Source organism: Aotus nancymaae, unplaced genomic scaffold, assembly GCF_030222135.1.
Source record: "Aotus nancymaae isolate 86718 unplaced genomic scaffold, 86718_ANA_hifiasm-v0.15.2.pri h1tg000059l, whole genome shotgun sequence".
Lineage (NCBI taxonomy): Eukaryota > Metazoa > Chordata > Mammalia > Primates > Aotidae > Aotus > Aotus nancymaae.
Window position 1 is genome coordinate 58,150,895 of NW_026988473.1, and position 13,527 is coordinate 58,164,421.

The 13,527-nt window shown below is 39.2% G+C and overlaps 1 protein-coding gene across 1 annotated transcript in view; it reads left to right on the top strand.

The window, feature by feature from the left end:
• Positions 1–13,527, top strand: part of PPME1 (protein phosphatase methylesterase 1) — a 79,362-nt gene that overhangs the window by 18,258 nt on the left and 47,577 nt on the right. The window contains exon 3 of the mRNA XM_064365287.1: positions 163–255. Within this exon, the coding sequence (XP_064221357.1) occupies positions 163–255 (93 nt within the window). The remainder of the gene's footprint in view (positions 1–162; positions 256–13,527) is intronic.

Here is a 13,527-nt window from a genome sequence, read left to right on the forward strand (position 1 = left end):
TTCAAAAACAGAAGGTTGGTGTCTCAGAAATGTCTACTTAAGTTTCTCTTACATTTGGCAGTCTGCGGTTTTGAATAAAGTTTCTAGCAATATTATTATGATTAAATAATAAAAAACTCTAATGAGCAAAAACATAGATGTTTTATCTTTAACTATTCATACACTTTTCGAGTTTACAAGAGTGGTTCAGAGGGTCCAGTCCTGCTCCTTCTACATGGAGGAGGTCATTCTGCTCTTTCTTGGGCTGTGTTTACGGTAAGTAGGTTGTTGATAGTACAAGTTAATGTTAGCACTTTTGAAGTAATTCAAGTATAGGGACAAATCTTGGAAGTTAAAACATTCTATTTGGGAAGCAAGAATTGCTATTCCAGGCATACACACAGACTGGGTGGTATGTTCTTCAGTATGTCTGAAGAACAAAGAGAAGGTTAGAGGTTTTGTAAAAAGGAGAAATGTTACATATTGCTCTTTGGAGAAAGTTCATTGGCACTAGTAAAGGTTTGGGGAGAAAAAGAAAATAGGGAGTGATGGAAAATGAGAAAGAAAAATTTAAAAATTAAGAAAAAAGGTTTCAGAAGCTGGCAAGTTCTGATTGGTAAGCTACTGCGGTGAGTAAAGTTTTAGAGCCACAGCGTTGTTTCAGTAGCTGTTAGATAAAATTAGTTTCATATTATAGCAGGCAGTTTCAGCAACCAGGCTTACAGAGAATTACATTCTTGGAGCAATGTTATGTGCCCTGAGTGCTTTGTCTCCCTGGCCTCTCAACTCTGTTTTAATGGAATATGACAAGAATAACACAATTTGTGTAAATCTCCACAATACAATCATTGTTTACTTCTGGATGAATTGGACTATATTTCATGTTCACTTATACTGCTTGATTTAAGAAGCTTAGGGATATAGGAGAATCTGAATATTCGTCATGGTAGGCTAAAGATTACTTATTTAAACCAGAAGTTTTTAACTGGGGTGGGTCTTAGACATGAATTCCTCAGCTTATAAAATTTTGTATATATGTGGATTGGTAAGGGAAAGATGAGATTTGTACCTTGTCAAAAGTGGAGGTCTGTGTCTCAGTAATCTAACTAATGAAGAAGCAGACATTTTATTTAGGTGCTTTAGATAATGTCTATCACTTTGTCTTCCATATAGAGCCTGTGTAATACTTAGTACATGGAAATAATCTCATAAGAACTTGTAAAATGTTTCTTCCTTTTTGAAATGATTCTTTATATTTTAATGGTACTTGTTAGCTACAAGGAAGTAAATAACATTTGGCTAATGATACCCTGGTCTAGAGTAGAGGATATGTGTCTGTGTGAATGCTGTCAATTGTAGATCTTCCTAATACCCTTGACTCTGGGGTGGGACAGCCCATGTGCAAGGAGAGATACTGCTAAGGAAGACACTAGCAACATCTGTGTTTAAAATAAAGTTGTCATCTCATGTGTGCATCAAGCAGATATGCATCCTCTGTTTACCACTAGAGAGCCTGAAGGACAGAAAATGAGAGCAAGTGGGAATGCAGCACTAGGCAGCTAGAGCCAGATGTCTGTGGAGTTGAGGAAGGCACTTTGTTCCTGGCAGCAGGGATTATTGGGGTTAAGTTTAAATCTTGTCTCTTCTTTTAGACCATGAATTCCTTGAAAATAGGGATAACATCTTATTTTTTGTTTCCCAAATGGCTTGAAACAGTTCTTTAAACATAGGCACACATTCAACCACAATTAAATGATTTGGCCCTTGTCTTATTTGCTACTTTTTCCTCTTACTCTAGGATAAATTGTATGACTTTTCCATAAGTACCAGGCTCTCACGTCTCTGGACCAGTACTGTCCAATAGAAATATAGTGCAAACCATATATATTATTTTAAATGTATTAGTAGACCCTTTAAATAGATAAAAAGAAACAGAATAAATTCATTTTAATATATATATATTTAATGTAACTATTGTATCCACAATGTCACTTCAACATGTTGAAGTAATTACATTGATTACCTAATCAATATAAAATTATTGTTGAGCTATTACATTTATTTTTATACTTCTAAATTTAAAAATTTTAAACTTATAGCACATCTCAGTTAGGGCTAGCCATGTTTCAAATCTTTGCTTTAGTCATTTACTCTGCAAATAGATTGCAGTTTTTTGGAGGCAAATTCCATGGCTTATTATGCTTAGCACATGTTGTATGCTCAAATAATTTTATGTATGTATTTATTTTTTAAGAGATGAAATCTTGCTGTGTTGCCCAGGCTAGACATGAACGCTTATGAGTAATTTTCCACCATCTTTCTATTTTTTAGGTTTTCAGTTACATGTTTATTACTTTTGTATTTTAAAGATTGTTTTTTCTTTTACTGGAAACTGTTTTCAAGGAAAAAGGTTTTTTGACAAGTTTGGCAAACTGGAACTTGTCTAGAGAAGAGCAATCAAGATTAAAATACTTTAAACAATAGCATTTTTTCTTTTTCTTTTTTTTTATTGCATTTTAGGTTTTGGGGTACATGTGAAGAATATGCAAGATTGTTGCGTAGGTACACACATGGCAGTGTGATTTGCTGCCTTCCTCCCCATCACCTATATCTGGCATTTCTCCCCATGCTATCTCTCCCCAACTCCCTACCCCTCCCATCGCTCCCCTATTTCCCCCTGACAGACCCCAGTGTGTGATACTCCCCTCCCCATGTCCATGTGTTCTCATTGTTCAACACCTGTCTATGAGTGAGAACATGTGGTGTTTGATTTTCTGTTCTTGTGTCAGTTTGCTGAGAATGATGGTTTCCAGGTTCATCCATGTCCCTACAAAGGACACGAACTCATCGTTTTTGATGGCTGCATAATATTCCATGGTGTATATGTGCCACATATTCCCTGTCCAGTCTATCATCGATGGGCATTTGGGTTAACAATAGCATTTTTAAGGAACAATTGAAGGAACTGAAAGGAGTTGGCCTGAAGAAAAGAAAGACTTGGGAGACATAATATTTGTTTTCAGTTTTTTTTTTTTTTAGTTTTAAAATAGTACATTTTTATTGTCATAAATAAAATACATATTTAATATGGTGTGACATATAGAGAGGTATAAAAAGGAAAATTAAAGTCATTTAAAGTCTTACCAGAGATAATAACCATAAACATTTTGATGTATTTTCTCAGAATATTGTTTCCTATGCCTTTTATATTTTTCTTCGTTAGTATATACTTTAAGCATGTAGAGGTACACAAACAGAAAATAATATAAGGAACACCCATATACCCACCATGGAAAATTTTAAAATATTGATATTGTCCTACATATATTTCATACTCTTTATATATATATGTATATAGATATTTTATTGCACTTTAGGTTCTGGGGTACATGTGCAGAACGTGCAGGATTGTTGCATAGGCACATACACGGCAATGTGGTTTGCTTCCTCCATCCCCCCATCACCAGTATCTGGCATTTCTCCCCATGTTATCCCTCCTCAACTGTACCCCCCAACTGTCCCTACCCTACTCCCCCCGCAACAGACCCCAGTGTGTGATGCTCTCCTCCCTGTGTTCATGTGTTCTCATTATTCAACACCCACCTATGAGTGAGAACATGCGGTGATTTTCTGCTCTTTTGTCAGTTTGCTGAGAACGATGGTTTCCAGATTCATCCATGTCCCTACAAAGGACACGAACTCCTCGTTTTTTATGGCTGCATAGTATTCCGTGGTGTATATGTGCCACATTTTCCTTGTCCAGTCTATCATCGATGGGCATTTGAGTTGGTTCCAGGTCTTTGCTATTGTAAACAGTGCCACAATGAACATACGTGTGCCTGTGTCTTTATAATAGAATGATTTATAATCCTTTGGATATATACCCAGTAATGGGATTGCTGGGTCAAATGGAATTTTTGTTTCTAGGTCCTTAAGGAATCGCCACAGTGTCTTCCACAATAGTTGAACTAATTTACATTCCCACCAATAGTGTAAAAGTGTTGTTATTTCTCCACATCCTCTCCAGCATCTGTTGTCTCCAGATTTTTTAATGATCGCCATGCTAACTCATGTGAGATGGTATCTCAATGTGGTTTTGATTTGTGTTTCTCTTTTTTTTTTTTTTTTGAGGAGGAAGAAAAAAGAAAGAGAGTGGGGAGGAGGAAAAAGGAAGAGAAAGAGAGAGAATGGGGAGGAGGAAAAAGGAAAAAGAAAGAGGGAGAGAGAATGGGAGTATTGCTTTCTTGCCCGGGCTAGAATGCAATTTAGTAATGGGTATTGAAAACCTCTTTTATACTGATAATTATACTTAATGATGTAGTCAGGAAGGAATAAGGGAAGAAGATAACAAACAAACAGCCAACCAATATTTCATTTAAACCTATGAAATGCTATGCGATTACTGAGGAGTGATTTACTTCCAATTATATAGTCACTTTTGGACTAGGTGTGAGGTGGTAACGTATGTTTTGTGTATTTGAAGTGGAGAGTTGTATAAATGTTTATTAAGTTTACTTGTTCCGGGTCTGAGTTCAAGTCCTGAATATCCTTGTTAATTTTCTATCTCGTTGATCTATAGAATCGTTAGCTCTTCTTGTTACATTGATCCTTTTACCATTATGTAATATCCTTCTTTGCCTCTTTTGATCTTTGTTGCTTTAAAGTCTACTTTATCTGAGGCGAGAATCGCATCTCCTGCTTTTTGTTTATTAGTTCATTTTTACTCTCTGTTTGGTTGGTAAATCTTCCTCCTTCTCTCTGAGTCTTTGTGTATTGTTGCATGTAAGATGGGTCTGGATGCAGCATACCGATGGGTTTTGGCTTTTTATCCAATTAAAATATATATAAGTTTAATACCGGCGTTTGATGCTAGCTGGCTGTTTTGCCCATTAGTTGATGTAAATTTTTCATTGTGTTAAAGTTCTTTTCTTTTTGATATATTTCTGGAAAGGCTGATATTGGTTGTTCCTTTATATGTATAGTGCTTCTTTCAGAAGCTCTTGTAAAGCAGGCCTGGTGGTGGTGAAGTCTCTAAGTAGTTGTTTGTTCGCAAAAGATTTAATTTTTCCTTCGCTCATAAAGCTTAGTTTGGCTGGATAGGAAATTCTGGGTTGAAAGTTCTTTTCTTTAAGGATGTTAAATATTGGTCCCCACTCTTTTCTGGCTTGTAGGGTTTCTGCTGAGAGATCTGCTGTAAGTCTGACAGGTTTCCCTTTATGGGTAACCTGACCTTTCTCTCTGGCTGCCGTTAGTATTTTCTCCTTCATTTCAACCCTAATAAATCTGGCGATTATGTGCCTTGGGGTTGGTCTTCTTGAAGAATATCTTTGTGGTGTTCTCTGTATTACCTGGAGTTGAATATTACCCTGCCTTGCCAGGTTGGGAAAGTTTTCCTGAATGATATCCTGAAGAGTATTTTCCAACTTGGATTCATTCTCTTCATCACATTCAGGTACACCTATCAAACGTAGATTAGGTCTTTTCACATAGTCCCATATTTCCTGGAGACTTTGCTCATTCCTTTTCATCCTTTTTTCTCCAATCTTGTCTTCTCGTTTCATTTCACTGAGCTGGTCCTCGACTTCTGTATCCTTTCTTCTGCTTGATCAATTCGACTGTTTAAACTTGTGCATGCTTCGCGAAGTTCTCGTGTTGTGTTTTTCAGCTCCATCAATTCACTTATATTCTTCTCTAACGTGTCCATTCTCGTTAACATTTCGTCAAACCTTTTTTCAAGGTTCTTAGTTTCTTTGCATTGGGTTAGAACAAGTTCTTTTAATTCACAGAAGTTTCTTATCACCCACGTTTTAAAACCTGCTTCTGTTATTGGAACACACATGTAATCTATTAAGCCTTGTTCCGTTACTGATGAGGAATTGCAATCCCCTGTCGAGGGAGAGGCATTCTGATTTTGAGTATTCTCTGCCTTTTTAGGCTGGTTTCTTCCCTTCATTATATATTTATCCGTCTGCCGTCTTTGTAATTACCGACTTTCTAACTAGGTCTCTGACGTCCAACTTGTTGATTCCCAGCGCCGAAATCTGAGCAATCCACTGAGCTGGCCAAAACAGCGGTGTTAAGATTGATGGTGCTTTTCTGCCCGGGAATCTCCGGACTCTGCACCAAGTACTGGCGTGCTAAGGCACCAGCAAAACCGCCACGCCGGCCACAAGAGTCGCCCTGGCGACCCGTGGGGCTCCTCCACTGGGAATCTCCTGGTCCGTGAGCAACAAATATTCGTCTGAAAGTGTGGCGTCCTCTCGTTCTTTGCGCTTTCACTGGGAGGTATGTGCCCGAGCTGCTAGTCATCAGCCATCTTGGATCTCTCTCCTGATTTGTGTTTCTCTAATGATCAGTGATGATGAGCATTTTTTCATATGTTTGTTGGCCTCATATATGTCTTGTTTTGAAAAGTGTTCATGTCCTTTGCCCACTTTTGAATGGGTTTGTTTGTTTTTTTATTGTAAATCTGTTTTAGTTCTTTGTAGATTCTGGATTTTAGCCCTTTGTCAGATGGGTAGTTTGCAAAAATTTTTTCCCATTCTGTTGGTTGCCGGTTCACTCTAATGATTGTTTCTTTTGCTGTCAAGAAGCTCTGGAGTTTAATTAGATCCCATTTGTCTATTTTTGGCTTTTGTTGCCAATGCTTTTGGTGTTTTAGTCATGAGGTCCTTGCCTATGCCTATGTCATGAATGGTTTTGCCTAGGTTTTCTTCTAGGGTTTTTATGGTATTAGGTCTTATGTTTAAGTCTTTAATCCATCTGGAGTTAATTTTAGTGTAAGGTGTCAGGAAGGGGTCCAGTTTCTGCTTTCTGCACATGGCTAGCCGGTTTTCCCAACACCATTTATTAAACAGGGAATCATTTGCCCATTGCTTGTTCCTGTCAGGTTTGTCCAAGATCAGATGGTTGTAGATGTGTGGTGTTGCCTCCAAGGCCTCTGTTCTGTTCCATTGGTCTATATCTCTGTTTTGGTACCAGTACCATGCTGTTTTGATTACTGTAGACTTGTAGAATGGTTTGAAGTCAGGTAGCCTGATGCCTCCTGCTTTGTTCTTTTTGCTTAGAATTGACTTGGCTATGCGGACTCTCTTTTGGTTCCATATGAAGTTTAAGGTGGTGTTTTCCAGTTCTGTGAAGAGGGTCATAGGTAGCTTGATGGGGATAGCACTGAATCTATAAATTACTTTGGGCAGTTTGGCCATTTTCACAATATTGATTTTTCCTAACCATGAGCATGGAATGTTTTTCCATCTGTTTGCGTCCTCCCTTATTTCCTTGAGCAGTGGTTTGTAGTTCTCCTTGAAGAGGTCCTTTACATCCTTTGTTAGTTATATTCCTAGGTATTTTATTCTCTTTCTAGCAATCATGAATGGCAGTTCATTCTTGATTTGGCTCTCTTTAAGTCTGTTATTGGTGTATAGGAATGCTTGTGATTTCTGCACATTGATTTTGTATCCTGAGACTTTGCTGAAGTTGCTTATCAGTTTAAGAAGATTTTGGGCTGAGATGATAGGGTCTTCTATATATAAAATCATGTCATCTGCAAATAGAGACAATTTGACTTCCTCCTTTCCTGATTGAATACCCTTTATTTCCTTTTCTTGCCTGGTTGCTCTGGCTAGAACTTCCAATACTATATTGAATAGGTGTGGTGAGAGAGGGCATCCTTGTCTAGTGCCAGATTTCAAAGGGAATGCTTCCAGTTTTTGCCCATTCAGTATGATATTGGCTGTGGGTTTGTTGTAAATAGCTTTTATTATTTTGAGATACATTCCGTTGATACCTAGTTTATTTAGAGTTTTTAGCATAAAGGGCTGTTGAATTTTGTGGAAGGCCTTCTCTGCATCTATTGAGATAATCATGTGGTTTTTGTCTTTGGTTCTGTTTATGTGGTTGATTACGTTTATAGACTTGTGTATGTTGAACCAGCCTTGCATCCCCGGGATGAAGCCTACTTGATCGTGATGGATAAGCTTTTTGATATGCTGTTGCAATCAGTTTGCCAGTATTTTATTGAAGATTTTTGCATCTTTGTTCATCATAGATATTGGCCTGAAGTTTTCTTTTTTTGTTGAGTCTCTGCCGGGTTTTGGTATGAGGATGATGTTGGTCTCATAAAATGATTTGGGAAGGATTCCCTTTTTTTGGATTGTTTGGAATAGTTTCAGAAGGAGTGGTACCAGCTCCTCTTTGTATGTCTGGTAGAATTCATCTGTGAACCCATCTGGACCTGGACTTTTTTTGGTTGGTAGGCCATTAATTGCTGCCTCAACTACAGCCCTTGTTATTGGTCTATTCAGGGTTTCAACTTCTTCCTGGTTTAGGCTTGGGAGGGTACAGATGCTCAGGAAGTTATCCATTTCTTTCAGGTTTACTGGTTTATATGCATAAAGTTGCTTGTAGTAATCTCTGATGGTGGTTTGTATTTCTGTGGAATCTGTGGTGATATCCCCTTTATCATTTTTTTATTGCATCTATTTGATTCTTCTCTCTTTTTTTTTATTAATCTGGCTAGCCGTCTGTCTGTTTTGTTGATCTTTTCAAAAAACCAGCTCCTGGATTTATTTATTTTTTGGAGGTTTTTTGTGTGTCCCTATCTCCTTCAGTTCTGCTCCAATCTTAGTTATTTCTTGTCTTCTGCTAGCTTTTGAGTTTTTTTGATCTTCTTACTCCTCTAGCTCTTTCCATTTTGAGGATAGGGTATCGATTTTAGATCTTTCCTTGCTTCTCATGTTAGCATTTATTGCTATAAATTTTCCTCTAGACACTGCTTTAAATGTGTCCCAGAGATTCTGGTACATTGTATCTTCGTTCTCATTGGTTTCAAAGAACATCTTTATTTCTGCCTTCATTTCATTGTTTATCCAGTCAACATTAAAGGACCAGTTATTCAGTTTCCATGAAGTTGTGTGGTTCTGAGTTAGTTTCTGAATCCTGAGTTCTAATTTGATTGCACTGTGATCTGAGAGACTGTTAATGATTTCCGTTCTTTTGCATTTGCTGAGGAGTGATTTACTTCCAGTTATGTGGTCAATTATAGAGTAGGTGTGATGTGGTGCTGAAAAGAATGTATATTCTGTGGATTTGGGGTGGAGAGTTCTGTAAATGTCTATTAGGTTTGCTTGGTCCAGATCTGAGTTCAAGTCCTGGATATCCTTGTTAATTTTTTATCTCGTTCATCTGTCTAATACTGACAGGGGAGTGTTAGTCTCCTGCTATTATTGTGTGGGAGTCTAAGTCTCTTTATAGGTTTTTAAGAACTTGCTTTATGTATCTGAGTGCTCCCATATTGGGTGCGTATATATTTAGGATCGTTAGCTCTTCTTGTTGCGTTGATCCTTTTACCGTTATGCAATGCCCTTCTTTGTCTCTTTTGATCTTTGTTTAAAGTCTATTTTATCATAGACTAGGATTGCAACTCCTTCTTTTTTTTGCTCTCCATTTGCTTGGTAAATCTTCCTCCATCCCTTTATTTTGAGCCTATGTGTGTCCTTGCACGGGAGATGGGTTTCCTGAATACAGCACACCGATGGGTTTTGACTTTTTATCCAAATTGCCAGTCTGTGTTTTTTGATTGGGGCATTTAGCCCATTTACATTTAAGGTTAATATTGTTATGTGTGAATTTGATTCTGCCATTTTGATGTTAGCTGGTTGTTTTGCCCATTAGTTGACACAGTTTCTTCCTTGTGTTGATGCTCTTTACCATTTGGTACGTTTTTGGAGTGGCTGGTACTGGTTGTTCATTTCTATGTTTAGTGCTTCTTTCAGGAGCTCTTGTAAGGCAGGCCTGGTGGTGATGAAATCTCTGAGCAATTGCTTGTTTGTAAAGGATTTTATTTCTCCTTCACTTATGAAGCTTAATTTGACTGGATATGAAATTCTAGGTTGACAGTTGTTTTCTTTAAGGATATTGAATATTGGCCCCCACTCTCTTCTGGCTTGTAGGGTTTCAGCGGAGAGATCCGCTGTGAGTCTGATGGGCTTCCCTTTGTGGGTAACCTGACCTTTCTCTCTGGCTGCCCTTAGCATTTTTTCCTTCATTTTGACCCAGGTGAACCTGACGATTATGTGCCTTGGAATTGCTCTTCTTGAGGAATATTTTTGTGGTGTTCTCTGTGTTTCCTGGACTTGAATATTGGCCTGCCTTGCTAGGTTGAGGAAGTTCTACTGGCTAATATCCTGAAGAGTGTTTTCCAGCTTGGATTCATTCTCTCTGTCACATTCAGGTACATCTATCAAACATAGATTAGGTCTTTTCACGTAATCCCATATTTCTTGGAGGCTTTGTTCATTTCTTTTTACTCTTTTTTCTCTAATCTTGCCTTCTTGTTTTGTTTCATTGAGTTGATCTTCAATCTTTGATATTCTTTCTTCTGCTTGGTCTGTTCGGCTGTTGAAACTTGTGTGTGCTTAGTGAAGTTCTCGGGTTGTGTTTTTCAGCTCCATCAAGTCATTTATATTTTTCTCTAAAAATATTCTTGTTATGCTGTTTATTCTTGTTAGCATTTTGTCAAACCATTTTTCTAGATACTTAGTTTCTTTGCATTGGGTTAGAACATATTCTTTTAGCTCAGATAAGTTTGTTATTACCCACCTTCTGAAGCCTGTTTCTGTTAATTCATCAGATTCATTCTCCATCCAGCCTTGTTCCCTTGCTGGTGAGGTGTTGTGATCCCTTGGAGGAGGAGAGGCATTCTGGTTTTGGGTGTTTTCATCCTTTTTGTGCTGGTTTCTTCCCATCTTTGTGGCTTTATCTATCTGTGGTCTTCGTAGTTGGTGACTTTCGGATGGGGTCTCTGAGTGGACATCCTTTTTGTTAATGATGAAGTTATTTCTTTCTGTGTTTTAATTTTCCTTCTAACAGTCAGGCCCCTCTGCTGTAGGACTGCTGGAGGTCCACTCCAGACCCTGCTGGCCTGGGGATCACCTGTGGTGGCTGCAGAACAGTAGGGGTGGCTGCCAGTTTCTTCTTCTGCTATCTTTGTCCCAGAAGGATACCTGCCAGATGTCAGCCTGAGCTCTCCTTTATGAGGTGTCTCTTTGGTTATATGGGGGTCCAGGAGTTGCTTGAGGAGACAGTCTGTCCCTTATAGGAGCTCAAGTGCTGCATTGCGAGTTCCATCATTCCTTTCAGAGCTGCTGGGCAGGTATGTTTAAGTCTGCTGCAGTGGAATTCATAACTGTCTTTTTTCCCAGGTTCTCTGTCCTGGGAAATTGGGGCTTTATTTATAAGTTCCTGATGTGCTGCTGCCTTTTTTGAGGGATGCTCTGCCCAGTAAGGACATAGCCCAGTCACAGTCTGTCAGCAGAGGCGTTGCTGAGCTTCTGTGGGCTCTGCCCAGCTGCTGTGTGAACTTCCTTGCGGTTTTGTTTATAGAGGTATAGTTAGAACTGCCTCAGTAATGGCAGTCTCCCTCAGTAATGGTGAAGTACCTCAGTAATGGTGGATTGCCTTGGTAATGGCAGACTGCCTCGGTAGTGGTGGACTGCCTCGGTAATGGCAGACCCCTTTCCCCCCGCAGAGCTGGACCATCCCTTGTCCAGCTGTGCTTGCTGTGAAACTCTCAGTCCAGAGCATTTCTGATTGCTGGTCTTTGTGGGGGTGGGATCCACTGAGCCAGATCACCTGGCTCCTTGTTTCAGCCCCCTTTTTTGCAGTTGAATGGTCAGCTCTGTATCCCGGGCATTATGGGCACCAGTTGAAACGGCTGCCCAGATTTGTGTGAGTTTTTGTGTGGAGACCTGCTGCGCAAGCTGAAACAGCTGTGCTGGGAACTTGTGGTGCTTTTCAGCCCGGGAATCTCCTGGTCTGTGGGCAGTAAAAACTCATACGGAAATGCGGTGATCACTCACCCTCTGCGTGGTTCTCTCTGGGAATGTGCTCCAGAGCTGTTCATATTCGGCCATCTTGGATCTGCCCTTTCAGTTGTATTTTATGTATTCATTTTTAAGACAGTGTCTCAGTCTTTCATCCAGGATAGTGTACAGTGGCACAATCATAGCTCAATGCAACCTCAACTCCTGGGTTCAAGCTGTCCTCCCACTTCAGTCTCCCAAGTAGCTAGGACTACAGGTGTGCACCACTACACCCAGCTAATTTTTTAATTTTTTGTATAGACAGGGTCTCACTGTGTTCCCCAGGCTGGTGTCAAACTCCTGGCCTCAAGCAGTCTTCCCGCCTTGGCCTTGCAAAGTGCTGAGAATTACAGGCATGAACCACCAAGCCTGCCCTTCAATTATAATAAGAAAAAAAACTAGCCACATCTTTTAAACATTTACTCTGTCCCAGGTACTATACTAAGTGCTTAGGTGGATGATCCCATTTAATTTTCTGTAATATTATGAGATTAGGCAGATAAGGACTGAAATTTAGTGAAGTTGCAGAGCCAATGACAGCATGAAAACTCAGATGTACTTGTATCTGACTCCAGTGTGCATATTTCTTTAAAGACCGCTTTTATGCCACCTAAGAGGAATGATTCAGGGCAGAAACTATAGAGACCTATTCTTGACACACATAGGCAGATATTCTAAAGATTAGGACTATCACAAAGCAACCCATGTCCTCTGCAGAGGAACAGCAAGCATCATTTTGCTGGAAGGATTTAATTGTGAATGTATTCTTCCAAGTTCCTTCTTGTCCATAATTCTGTAAATCCTTGATCCTAAGTAGAACTCCTTTCCCATCTAAATGTTTTGTGGTTTGGGGAGGGAAAATCCCCCAAATCCAGGCTCACCAGAAGTTCTGTTATCTCTCAAGAGAAAGCATTTATACCTTGGCTTTAGTAACAGAAATGAACAAACAAACAACCATAAAGCACTTTGGAAACTTTTATCTATAACCACTTTTGTGGAACTACCAAAGAGATAAAACTATTTAGTAAAATTATACTGTTTTAAAGGATAGTCTTTAAATATCTAGAAAATTAGGTTTTGAATTTTTATTCCTTGTTTATATTCAATAAGTTAGTGATTATAGTTGCTGCTACAGTAGTCAAGTTTATCATATATAATGGGTAATAATGTATGGCTTCTGTAGCCTTCTCCCATCAGCAAGTACTAGGTATAACAGACTAGCCTAGCTGCTGTGGGAGAGTCCAGAATAAAGCAGAAACTGAAGTTTCACTGAGCCAGAAGAGAGATGAGAGGAACAGTGGGAGCTCATTAGCACATGCAGCTGCAGCAGGCTACATTTCGCCAGCCTCCAGTGGTTTTTAGCTTTGGTACCTCTGAAGAACCTGGGACCATACAAGTGTGGATTAATTGAGGCCAAGAACTGAACCTGAGTGTCTGCTGATTTCTCTTTCTTCTTCCAGTTAATTCAGTTGATTTCGGCAAATATTTACTGAGTATATTCCATATCCCAAGCTTTGTGCTGAGTAACTAATGTTCAAAAAATGAAACTTCTGGGTCACTAAGGTTCAAAAAATGAGACTTCAGGGCCGGGCGCAGTGACTCATGACTGTATTCCCAACACTTTGGGAGGCCAAGGTGGGTGGATCATGAGGTAAGGAGATCGAGACCATCCTGGCCAACATGGTGA